The sequence below is a fragment of the Hordeum vulgare genome, chromosome 3H (assembly GCF_904849725.1).
Source record: "Hordeum vulgare subsp. vulgare chromosome 3H, MorexV3_pseudomolecules_assembly, whole genome shotgun sequence".
In the NCBI taxonomy this organism is placed as follows: domain Eukaryota; kingdom Viridiplantae; phylum Streptophyta; class Magnoliopsida; order Poales; family Poaceae; genus Hordeum; species Hordeum vulgare.
The window spans coordinates 23,514,413-23,527,760 of NC_058520.1; the positions used below are offsets into that span (position 1 = coordinate 23,514,413).

Consider the following 13,348-nt stretch of genomic DNA (forward strand, 5'->3'; position numbering starts at 1 on the left):
CCTCATCCCGGCAGAGGCGTGGTTGCGGCGTGAGCTGAAACGCACCTACCTGGGGCTGGCATCCCTGGAGCGATCCATTCGAGCATGCATGCTTCTGTTGGCTCCGTGATGGCGACACCAACACCAACACGGTTTTCTTCAAGATCCATGCCGCACACCGCAACTAGAAGAACCGTATATATCCTAAGCCTGCGAGTTCGCGACGATGTGGTTTCCTCCAACGATGACATGTCTCATGCGGTCGTTACTCTCTGATACGTCTCCAACATAGATAATTTATGTAGTATTTATGTCATGTTTGCTTATGTTTACGACATTTTTCTATGGTTTTGATGCACTTTGTATGATTTATTTAGAACTAAACTGGTGAAGGAGTCCGGGACTAAGGGATCCTCGAACGGTCGGTTCGTCTCTTATGAAACGACCATATGGGTCGTATCATTGAAGACCGGATTGTATGACGACCTTATAATCAAAAAGGAATGCTCCGAAGACTTGATGTACTCCAAGTTGACAAGGCTAGATCGGCCCATCGGTCCCCGGCTAGAGGTCGGTTGTATATAACCCCAAAAATCCTGGTGTCTATATAAACCATAGGTTCTTATCCGTATAGGTGGGTTGACTCATTTAGGATTTAGCTCATACGATTTCGAGGTAGATCAACTATGTAATCATAATCCACATCAATATAATCAAGCAAGACGTAGGGTTTTACCTCCTTAAGAGGGCCCAGATCTGGGTAAATACCATCTCCCCCCTTCTCCTGCAATCCATCGATCCAAGGTCCACCGCTCGGGACCCCCTACCTATGATCTGTCGGTTTTGACACCGACATTGGTGCTTTTATTGAGAGTTTCGTTGTTGGATCACCGGAAGGATTGATGGCTCGCCTAATCATCAGCGATCGAATCAGCAACGGGGACATCTTCGTCCCCGGACAGGTTCTCGCGTTCGGCAGCTTCACGATGCACGCTGACCCAACTGGTCGTCTTGCTCAGATCGGAGGCCTCGTCCCTGGTCAGCAAATAAGTTTGGGAATCTCGAATTCTCCACCAACTCCCGGGCAATTTGTTCCCCGACAAGATCACGGCTTCGAACGATGAGCTTAAAATCCCGAAGCCTTCACTATGGGTCTCTTGTTCGGCCATGGCCTTGGTTCCCGCTTTGTCCAAGAGCCAGCTTTGAGCTCGGACCCGACCTCTGTGCCCAGGTAACAGCGAACGACCGTTGTCGAACATGCGTCCCTCGCAGAAGCCACGGAGATCAACTCCAAAAACCACCAAGAGATCGATGAGGACAGCGTCTCGATGTTAAACGAGATGCTCGACCAAATCCAATCGTTGCAAACCTCAGATGGCCAGAGCCCGACCTATATTCGGATCGGCTCGGAGGCGGATCATGAGGACTTTTACGGCCAACCCACCACCCACATGGTAGCCACCGTGGAAGACTTAACCCGACGCGTTCGACTATGCCTCTGAGGAGCTCGATAATATGGACGATGAGGCCGATGACCCCATCCCTGCGAATATCGGACGGTGGACCGCAACGTCCACCTACAACGTCTACATGGTAGACACACCCGATGACAATGGCAACCTTACCCCCAAACAAAACGGCGATAAGTCCAGGGAGGAGCAATCAAAGCGCCGAAGGCAGCGTAAGAGCGCCAAGGCAAATAAGGGAAGGGCCTCCATACAAGGCACATGGGAAAACATAACCGAGAGGACCACGGTAACCTCGAAGCTCCCGAGCAGCAACCAGAGGACCCGGACAAGCCCGAAGGTCAGAATGATCCTGACGACCTCAATAATTCAGACGACGACGATTACCTCCCCCCTTTCCTCGACAAAAATGGCTTAGAGACCGAAGACTTCGTAATTCCCGAGGACCTTGAAGGTCAGAAACAGTTCAGGCAGCAGTTTATAGCTACCTCCCGGAGCCTAAAAGCGAAGCAACGGCAGCTCCAGGCCGAACAAGACACCATTAACAACAGGTGGACCAAAGTAATGGTCGTCGAAGAAGGATACGACACCGAGTGGCCGGATCAAAAGAAAAGCTACCCGCGCCAGCGTCTGCTGCCTCAGTTCGACGATGAGGCCCCAGAGCCAGCGTCCCCCAGGTGCACGGACCACGACCAGCCCGATCGTCCGCCCCGAGGGCACGACAAAGCAGCCGGAAAAGCCGAGTATAGACCCGAGCCTCCCCGTGGAAAAGGAAAGGAACATGTGCACCCCACGGGCAAACACGACCTATGATATGACTTGGACAATAGAACAGATTGCAACAGGTCCATCTATGGATCCAGGAGGTGCTCCCCCACTCGATGGTATGGAGAACCACCTCGGGTCGCCTACGGTAACAAAGATCAGGAACCATACCGGGCACAACCCAAAGCCGATCTCCGGCACAATATAGCCCGGATCAGAGACACCATTCATCCACTGTGCTTCACAGATGAGGTCATGCATCATCAATTTCCAAAAGGGTTTAAACCCGTGAACATAAAAAATACCACAAGACTACAGACCCCCCCCCCCCCCCCACACACACACACACACTGAAGCTATATATCTGTGGAGATTGTTGATAATCATCTCTTCCTCTTGTTAGATGTCCTAGATTTTCAACACAATTATACCTGCATTCCAGATCACAGCGAAAAAATTGATAAACATGTTGATGACTTGACACAGCTATTATTTCGCAATATTCACCAATGATCACAATACATACACATGTTTTCTGCTTCAAATTAGTCACTTCATGCTATTCTCTAATCTTGATTTGGCCTTTACTCATCCAGGTGATGCTGATTCTGCACTCTCTCCTGTCCTGTTTGGGACCTTCGGTTCATATTCTCGAGCAATGCACTTGCCATGCCTACAGGTTTATCAGTCTACTGTTACATTTGTACAATGCATAACTTTCCCCATGAGCGGCCAAACTACATATCTACCGAATGAACGAGACTATGCATCATATATATCATCGAAAGAAAAGCTACGTGAATCCAGAGAACTAGCTACAGATTGGTGAACTAGCTTGAGCTGTTGGCTGATTGCTCCCCAGAAAACATGCTTCCGCTGGACATCGCCGCCGATCCAGACTGAGCAGGGCCCGTGCCGCGGCTTCTTTGGATCTGCCTGAGCCTGAATATGTCCGGCATCGCTCGACTCTGCGCAGCCACCGCTGCGTCTTCTTCCTCTTGCCCTGCAAACAGTAAGTCGGCACAGATTACAGAAGCTTCCCATTTGTAGTTGGTTAGACCATGTGTATTAAACCATAAGACGACTTCAACTAGAATCAATCGTAACAAGAAAAAAAGAATGGTTCAAAACATGCCATGTCATGTATTTTAAACGAACATAGTATTGGACTTCAGGACCAGTAAAGATTGAAGAGGAAGGGAGATTACTTTCGACAGCCTTCCTTTTTGGAGGTCTACGAACTGATCCATTTTGGTTGCGGGGTCCCAAGAGATCACTTGTGGCAGGGCCAGGAACTGGAGCTGACGGTTTGCCAACATCATGTCCCGTTGGCAATGTGCTTTGCAACAGCACGCTAAGCACAATGTCTATATCTGGTGATGGACCTGACAAGCCAAGATTATGAATATATGCAAAGGCATGATGCAAATCAAACCAACTTAGCAAAAAGGCTATGCTGCGAGTATTTTCTTCATAACCATGTTTTCGATTACACGAGAAGAAGCATGCCCATAAGAAATATTTTTAAACTTCTGCATTTTTTCTCAACCAATGAACAACATGCACCAAGCCTATAGTGTCTGATTTTGCATTGACCGGTTACATGCTCCAAGTATAATAGCATCTAGAAGCTATGCATCAGATGACACGACAGTACCTTCAATAGCAGGCAAATTTGTGATGAAAGACGTGAGTGGTGGAGAAAGCATTTTGAATATTTCGTCAACCTCCTTTGTGTACCCACTGGATGTGGCTGAAACCACTGGTCCTGACAAATTAACAATGCTGCCATATAAGTGAGATAGATAGGCAATTGCAACTGAACAGTTGGTGCATTTACAACTGCGACAACCATGCATCCAGTCCTTTCTCATTAAATAATGTGCCCACTCATCAATACAATACCTTTCATCTGTCTAGGATCATAAATAACCATTCGAGAAGTCTCGGGACGAACAACTTTTGCAGACTGTGGCAATAACTTTGCATTGGCACCAACTCCAACAGAACCTTTATCTGAGCCAAAATTCGTAGGTACAGTCTAATCAGACTACACTTTTAATAATATGACGGCACAATTACATGTTTATAACAGATAGCAGCTTGCCAGATTACCTAAGGTAGCACCACCACCACTAGTTAGCATAACTGACTTGTCGGCCTTCTTAAACATGTTCTTTGCAAGCCACTGCGATATTGAAACCAAGAAAGCATTACAAGTGAAAAAATTCAATGGACACCAAACATAGATTCTCTGAAGTTTCACAACATATAGCCCACATCAGAAACATAAATTGATGGTGAAGAATGCATTCTTTAGCCAAATCAGCAGAGAATTTGAGGGCTACTTTATCTTTGATATTGTATCATTGAAAAATGATGAGGTCCAACTTCTTATTTATAGGTGTGCTTGAAAGTTCTGTAATCAACGCCATCTTTGCTGGTAAGTTGCGCACCAACGCCATGATGTATCAAATATGCAAATGTATCTTGTATGTAAACTTGATGATTCAACTAACATAAAGTCCATAGTTCAATCATCAAGATGTCATTCAGGGATTAGAGGTACTAAGACAGCATGTCTAGCTTAGATACATATATATAATTAAGTAATTTTGTTAATACAGAATAGTTTGTCTTGCAATAATAGTTATGCATAACCAATGTACCTCCTGTCTCGACAGATAATCCAATTCTTTTGATGAGCATGGCCAGAGATCCATATAATTATATCTAGAAACAACGTCATAAAGTGTATTCTCTAAGGACGATACGACATCTTCTGACGTCCTAGATAAAGCTTCCTTCCTTCTTTGTTCCACCTGAGGAAACAAAATTTATAAGCATGCTTATGGAAAATAAAAATACAAAGTTGGACACATAAAAAACAGAGAACAATATAAACTGACAAAAAAATCCAACTTCATGAACACCATAACAAATTATATTTATATCTAGTCAGAGATAAGCCATCTAAAGATAAGAAGCACTTAACAAGGAATCTCTAAGTCTATCCAAAAAATAACTCCTAGACATTAAGACCAATGCAAACAGAAAATAAAAATACAAGTGCTACACTATTGTAGATAATGGATATTGCTCTCGGCTTCGCCCTACAGTGCATGTGTGAAGAGGACCACACCTAATGGGCTGAACATGACAATCAATGATAATCTATATGTGCACTTTGCCTAGAGCTTCATACCTTTAACATGCTTGACAAATCCCCATAAATCTGCTCAAATTGAGAAAATCGTTTCCATACCTACAGAAGAATAGCAACATATATCAATTCAGACAACAGAGAGACAAACGAATCTATATGACTATATCTATTTGCATGTTGCACCTATATGACAAATATCCCACAACATGAGCTCCCGAGGCTATGTGGTACACCACCAAAAAGGTGGAAATGATATTATTGCTATTGCTGCTGCTGACAAGGCTTTAATCAAATTATGATATTTCTTAAAAAATGCACAGCTGAAAGGGCATCTCCTCAAAATATAGAAATGTTGAGCAACAGTGAGCGAATAAAAGAAAATGTTTACCTCTATGGATTCCTCGGGAGGAAGTAAGCTCAGAGCTCGCTCAAACAATGCACGTACATTTCTATCATCGTTTAAGCGACACAAGAAGTCTGCATATCTGAATCATGGCAAGAGTTTCAAAAAACTAACAAATTTGATTTGTCAATAACGTGACAGTGAAATGAACACATTTCAACTGCCAATAGATGAACACAAAATAAGTACTCCCTCCGATCCATAATAAGTGTCGCAGTTTTGAACTAGGGTTGAACTTGTTATGGATCGGAGAGAGTAGCATATAAAATAATAATGGAGAGACATTTGGTTCATGAGTTGGGACATTGGTGAACCAAAAAACAAAGATTAATGTTTAAGGTTTAATGAGACTCAAATGGATACTTACTCGAGGACATATCCTGGTTCTTGCATAAATCGCTTTAGACCAACTTCAAAAACATTTTGAGCTACCTACAAGAGAATATTTAGCAGATACATGTATGTGAATAACTGCAACTGGAAGAAACATTGAATACATAGTGAAAAGTTGCAACCCAAAATACTACATAGTCCCTTATTACTCAGTCATTTAAGATCTTACTATTATGATGTCAGCTGGCAGTTTAGGTACCACTTGCACCTTTATGGCCAACCTATACTCCAGGCTATTTGCAGGCACAGATACATATACACCGAGGGCAATGCCAGCAAAAACTAGCATGCCAGTGCGTCCTCGGAGGCTTGCAGCCACAGGCCACAATTCTAAGCATGTCTAAATGTCCACTTTGACCCTCTGATAATGAGATAGTCTTTACCAAATCTGTGCAATTTTCAATGGTTGGTAAGGTACTGCATAGCACAAAAAAGGGTGTGTCATGCCTGCTCGATCCTCTCTGCTGAGACATACAACTAGTTGGGATGGACAGACCCCAAAAAGAAGTCCTTGAAGTACCATCATAGAATGGACCTGAAAGCACTGTACTAGCTAGGATGACAACTTACCTGGTACAAGGCTCAAAGGTGAAAACTAACAGTGCATAATGATGGTGATTTATGCACAGATATTGGATATCCTGTGACATTTGAGCTTAAAGCTATGCCTTAGATCCTATTGAACCTACTTTTTCAAATTACACTCTTCGTACTGTAACCAAATAGATAAAGAACCAAAGCAAGATAGCTGGCAGTTTGTAACGGAAAAAATGTATGCATACATGTCATCACTTTAACAACCTTCGCATCTTTGTCGAGGCAAAACGACATTGTAGCATATGCAACATAGACATGATAAGTGCAGCTTGGCAACTTCCGAACTTCCAGAAAGTACTTGCGAGCTGCTTCAATGCCTTCTGTTCTCCTTAAAAAACGAATAAACTGCAGTACAAAACAGAATGCTAAAGATATCACAGGCAGTGTAGCCATAACCATAAGTACTTCTAAAGTAGTAATGGGAACAAACCTGAATGTGTGCAAGTGACGACATGCTTGCATTTTCAGCTATAAGAGATTCGTATATTGTCTTAGCAGGCTAAAATAGGAAAGCAACTGTGAGAAAATAATGATCTTAAGAGTACTTGTTTGCAGTATGTGAGTGCTAAGGAAGTACACTTTGTAGAAAAATTATCAAAGGAAGCAAATGGACCTGAATCGCCCCTACAGACTCTTCCAGTTCAGCAAAGGCATATTTTAGTACTTCAGAACCTATGAAAAGCAACAGGCAAAATAATTTCAGGACTTGAAGAAACAGGTCAGGAAATGATACAGTATATTTCAGTTAAACCATCTAAAGAAACTAATGTTCTAGTCTACTGCTCAGTTCCAGCATGTAATTGGATTAACATTAAGAATGCATTGTCATCTTTGCATACCTGCCACACGCTTAGTGTGATAGAATTAAGCAGGAGAATTGTTATGTTCACAGAATAACAAATAAAAAAACACAGAATCAGTGATCATAAAAGATAAACCAGTAACTAGGAGCAGCTGCTACCAATCCATATTTAACATCCTATGGAAAATGGATTAAATAAACCTCCCACTAAAAATACATTAAATACTGAAGTGGGTATCACCACTGCATGCCCGTACGCATGCAGCATCCAATAAACTGTAAGGATCGGTCAGAGGTACCCTCAAAGGTGAGAGATCCTAATACTGATGCAAACCAATAAAAGGATTGCACATACCAAGCTAGAGGTACCACATCCTTGATAGCCTGTGGCACGTCCATATGATTGAATTATAAAGATTCATATATTAGTATGATAAGGGTATTTCATCTTCATCTAAGGTGTGAATTGAACTGCGATGAAGTTTTGACATATGGGCCAGTCGCATTCACATAGTTGGTCCTGCGGATTCAATCATTCAAATTTAGTATCCTCCTTAGAAATGTGTTCAGCCTTCCTGGAAGCCATATTTCACCGTCCTTGATGGCATCCTACGGAGGTAATGTATGTCCGCCAGAGTAAATACTTATTCATCGACCAGTTATTAAATTCCGGCCAAATAGCATTCTTTAGGTGGACTGGGACTGGGTTTGATCCCAGTACAAATGAGTACTAAATTTCACGCTCATGGGACCCTGACCCATGCAAACAAGGGCCAAGGCAGTAAGACAGTAAAACATCTCTCTCGATGGCTGGGAGGCCCTAGAATATCCAGTTTGTTTTCCCAGGGATCTTTCTGCACTCTGCTGAGAGCATGCTCTCAATCTTCCGGCAAACCAATTATAAGCACTATAACTTCCAAAAGGATGCATTGAATACAGGACTGGATATCATAATTGAATTGTTCAAGAGAACTTCGCAGGATGTTTGATTACCAGGGAGTGCTTTTACAGCGCGCTGAAATATTTTGATTGCAGAATCCGTAGAACCATTCTTAGCATGCCACATAGCATAATCATACCATACATCAGGATGATGGTATAGATACATTAGGCACTGAAAATAAAACAGTTGATACAATTCATTAATATGTCCCCACTTACAATGGTAAGCATGGTAAAGCTGAGGCCTAATGACTAAACAGTTTATTCTAACTGAAGTATGGGAAATAATGGGATCATTAGCTATATGACTTCTTTCCAATATCATGGGTAAGAACTCAAAAACTGCAACTATAATAAGGAAAAAGTATGCATGCCATTGAGTACATGAGGTCTACACATGCCACCATATCATCAGTTGACCACAATGAATAAGAGTGCCTAACTAGAATACTATGCAAAGCATAGTTATTTCACTACAGATTCAAACATCACTGTGCATGTAAGTGTACATACAGAGGTTGGCTTACTTGCTCATAAGTAAAAGTAATACGCCTATTAGCAGCTGTAGCATCAATTCTTTGAGGATTACCCCTACAGTTGATAGAATACTTACCGTTAGCAGAAATATGGGGAGTAATCTCGGAAAGAAGTGAGTGACAGAAGGTGACAGACTGATATGTCAAGTCAGAATTAAGAATCATGGCATGCTCGATAACTTCCCTCACTGAATCTCATCGAGGAAATAAAGAACTCAAAGATAGGTTGCAGATAAATTTTGGAGATCACAAACAAACTTCATTAACTGGGGCAGAGGAGAAAGAAAATGAAAAATATCTACATTCTACAACAGAGAAATAAAGTGACCCTTAAAGAATTACATGAAACAAAAATCTTCTACTGAAAGTTCGAATCATGATGCTAATCTGACACAGATGTTTACTCACTTCTCAAATGTTAGAAGTCTTTTCCATGCCAAACACTGTTGCTCTTCCTGGAAAACAGATTAATGGGTTACCCGCCAGTTAAATACTGGTCATGCATCTACTACTCTACCAAAGAGGACGTCAGAAACTATTCAATGTGTCTAAAGATTTATTAGTAAACCGTAGACAAGAAAATAAAGCTGTATAAGGAAAGGCAAGGACATTGATCTGAGAAGTTCAATTATGTGCATATCAAGTTATACAAATAATTCTTTCTTAACAATAAGCATATATCTTCTCAAATACCATCTCCGTTCAGAAATTGACGATGTTTTTGGAAAACATACAATCAAACTTCTCTTTCTTTGGCAACATATGAAAAACCATTTAGGTTGGTTATGTGCAAATGGTATCATTAGATTTGTCATTAAACATATTCTAATCACATTATTTTCATAAAATTTTACCAATATATTCATAGAAAAAGCAACAGTTAAAAGATGTATGCTGGAGACCAGGTCCATATCGACAATGTCGTCAATCTACGAATGGAAGGAAGGAGTATACATTAACTTCCTGTTGCAGGAAAGATATTGAGATTCATCAAAAAGAAGGGGGCGGGTGGGGGTGGGTGAGGGTTAAGGCTGAAGGCTGTTGGAACTTCAGCTAAGTAACCTTGAAAGTGGAATTAACGAAATAGCATTGCATAGTTATTGACTATGAGAGGAAAAACTCTTCTGGCTTTTCTAGAACACACTCCAATTGTTATGTTCGCAATCAAAAGCAACACAAGTATTGTTTTATCCTACTGTTTTCCATAGAAAAAAAACAAAGGTGGCACCGAAATGTACTGCCTCTGTTCCTAAATATTTGTCTTTTTAGAGATTTCACTATGAACCAAATATGGATGTATATAGACATAATTTAGAATGTAGATTCATTCATTTTGCTTTGTAGGTAATCCATAGTTGAATCTCTAGAAAGACAAATATTTAGGAACGGAGGGAGTATGTCACTGAGAAAATGGATAGAGGAACTTTGAGGAAATTATGATTATGAGATTTTTTTAAACCACAATACCGAAATAATTACCCACAAAACATAACCATTTTGTTAAGTCAATAATTGCAGACTGTGATGCATAGTGTAAATCAACATTAGGACCTGATCAATTGCTTACCTTGTAGGAGCCTGTAGAGGGGATGGCCAGCATGCTCCAATCAATATCATCAATATACTTCTTGCGCTCTCTATATACAGCCTTAGCACTGTTAAACTTCGGTTGATACTCAGATAGCAAGCCTTTTGCCTGGAACATGGATAGATTACAATGAACTCCATATGAAATGCACACAAGACGGGCTTGCGTTGTCTTGAGATTTAATAAAATAAAATAGCAACAGTATTCAAATGGCGGAGCTCAGAAAATACTACTGACATGCCAGAATGAACTGAAAATGCACAACTTCACACTATGGAAGGAATAAAGACCAGTCCTTTTGCCAATGAATGATTGGAGTTATATGCTAGCTGTTTTTCAGAATAATTAGCGACCAAAATGGAAACTCTAATTACCAAGGTGCGGCTAACAGAATTTTCGAAGTTATCATAATCCTTCCATAGCTGCTCGACATGACTAGTTGGAACTAAAATTGCCTTCTGGTATACTTTCCTTATAGTAGTCATGCGGTGTGACTCTTCCTGAGGCGTCATAACCTGAATAGTTTCAAACAAGGAATCACAATGAAATAATTCGATCACAATTAAAAGAACGTAATAATAATGTTAGAAGAGGAAAATGAAGAAACACAAACCGGCATTGACTTCAAGAATGCAATGTATTCCATCCAAACAGGGCCAGATGCAACATCATTGCCTGGTACAATTAAGCTTCTTAGATTCATGTATGAAGATGCGTGGAGCAGAGAAGAAAGCTATGAGGGCCGAAGAGCAGGAGGGGTGGCTGAATGACCCACGTGTACCGCAAGCTCCCAATGTTGATTGGGGGCTTCCATAGGAGAATGAAAAGCTCCTTTTTAACAATACAACGCGAACCAGAGTTCAAAAATATATTCCAGAAGTGGCATCATAAGAGCAAACTGCTTATTATCTAAGGTCAACGCTTACTAGAAGTACTTGGTACTTACCAACATAGTTAAGCATAAAATCAAAAGCCTTTTTTGTCTCTTCCAGACCCTCAGAGCCCCTTTTGCTGTTTACTTTTTTTATGAAGTTGATGTAACAACGCCTGCAGGTTACACCCAACCCGATAGGGTAATGTTAATAGTGCAGTTGCAAACAAGCTGGAAAAATTATGTTGACAATCGTAACTAAGAGCAGTAAGATTCAGACACATCAATTATGCATTTACAAAACAATGAGGTGATCACAAGTTCACAGCAATTTTGATCAGACAAGCAGGGCACCGTTGACTGGTGACAAGACCAGGCGGAATGGAGGAACGTGCAGGTAGAAATAGTGACTCTAATAGTTTGTGTAGTGGTAATGAAGGAGGATTTCTCATCCACCCCAAAACACAAACTAGGGCATGTGGGCATAGATCATCATAAAATGTGGAATCCGCTCACCAGAGATTAATATGAGGGCAGGTGAGCAAGCATCTGCTGAATATCTGCTTGGCGGTCTCCTCGTCGTTGGTGACAATGTACGATTCCACATACTGCTTCCAATACTTAGCCTGCATCCACATTCAAGCCTCAGCCCGGCCCAGAGGATAACCCAGCCAAACAAGCATTTGATGGGAAATTCAAGTGGCTCACCGCTGTTGGGAAGGTGGCGAGCAGCTTCTCGTAGATGGGGGCGGCCTCGCCGATGGGGAGATTCTGCAGGACAAAACCTCAGCAAGTTCACTCACCAGCTCAAATCATCTCCAAACAGAGGATCCGGGGATGTGGGGCAGAGAAGAAGAAAAATAATATGGGTGGTGAGTGAGCTCACGAGGGTCTCGTGGGCGAGGATCTCGGCGGCCTCCACGTTGTAGATGTCCATCGCCGCCACGGCCGCTGAATCCCTGCGCGACAAAACCAGGTAAGGGGTACTTGAGAAACCTAATGGAGCATGTATGGATTAGATTGGCAGCGGCGAACGAGCGAGAGGGTTTGGATTCGAGTGCTCGTGGGATGGAGCGGGAGAATCCAGGCGAGGAGGGGGGGAGGGGAGTAGGGCTTAACCCCGGAAGAAATCGCCGGGAGGAGGGGTTGGATGGTTGCTCCGCGCCGGGGGCGACTGCGCAGGGATGCGTCCTTCGGAGGGGACGGCGGCGGCGCGGGCGGCGACGGCGGGGACGGGGAGCGGCGGTGGGCGACGGGGAAGCGAGAGCAAGGCAGGGATTGGGGGCGCAGTGGCAATTCTGTGTAAAAACGAGCAAAATAGAGGGTGTTTTGGGGTCGTACGGATGAACATCCACAAAGTTGAATTTTTTTTCTGAAAAAAATTAGGGCTCTTTGATTCAAAGCATGTGCATATGAATTTTGAGTGATTTAAATCCTTAGAAATCTTTCTTGTGTTTGCCATTTGATTCGTAGGATTGAATTATATAGAAAATTGGATAAGCATTTCACTATATTGTATATTTAACACCACTCAAACCTTTTGTAAATTATTTATCCTTCCCTATTTCGAGCGTCCTTTTAAAGTGTGTTTGGTTAAGGGACATGTTAAAGTGGTAATGGGTATCCCGAGCGAGTTGGTTGGAGATAGGCCTTTTTTATGTTTGGTTGAGTGGGTGAGGTTAACTCTTTTTTTGTTTGGTTGAGTGGGTGAGGTTAACTCTTATTTTGTTTGGTTTGAATGATGAAATGTGGTTGGAGATAGCTATTGATGTGTTTGCTTTGAGGGATAAATGGTGGACAAAAGTTGTACTGACATTTTTTTATTAAACTGAAAAACTAT

The 13,348-nt window shown here is 42.1% G+C and overlaps 1 protein-coding gene across 2 annotated transcripts; it reads right to left on the minus strand.

Annotated features, from left to right (window-relative positions):
- Window positions 1-2,679: 2,679 nt before the first annotated feature.
- Window positions 2,680-12,737, minus strand: LOC123442691 (cleavage stimulation factor subunit 77). 2 transcript variants are annotated; one of them, XM_045118807.1, is made up of 23 exons: window positions 12,628-12,737; window positions 12,395-12,467; window positions 12,217-12,279; window positions 12,025-12,134; window positions 11,584-11,684; window positions 11,251-11,312; window positions 11,012-11,152; window positions 10,617-10,745; window positions 9,458-9,504; window positions 9,041-9,104; window positions 8,565-8,685; window positions 7,383-7,441; window positions 7,200-7,268; window positions 6,974-7,114; window positions 6,147-6,211; window positions 5,765-5,861; window positions 5,416-5,475; window positions 4,880-5,032; window positions 4,326-4,398; window positions 4,116-4,226; window positions 3,868-3,972; window positions 3,419-3,595; window positions 2,680-3,213 (listed from the first exon to the last, which is right to left on the minus strand). In XM_045118807.1, the coding sequence occupies exons 2-23, from the start codon at window positions 12,443-12,445 to the stop codon at window positions 3,041-3,043; spliced, it is 2,172 nt and encodes a 723-aa protein (XP_044974742.1). In that variant the 5' UTR covers window positions 12,446-12,467; window positions 12,628-12,737; the 3' UTR covers window positions 2,680-3,040. The 2 variants fall into 2 exon arrangements, with proteins under 2 accessions (XP_044974742.1, XP_044974741.1); XM_045118806.1 differs by having other exon boundaries at window positions 3,868-3,978; window positions 12,628-12,736.
- Between the last annotated feature and the right edge of the window lie 611 nt (window positions 12,738-13,348).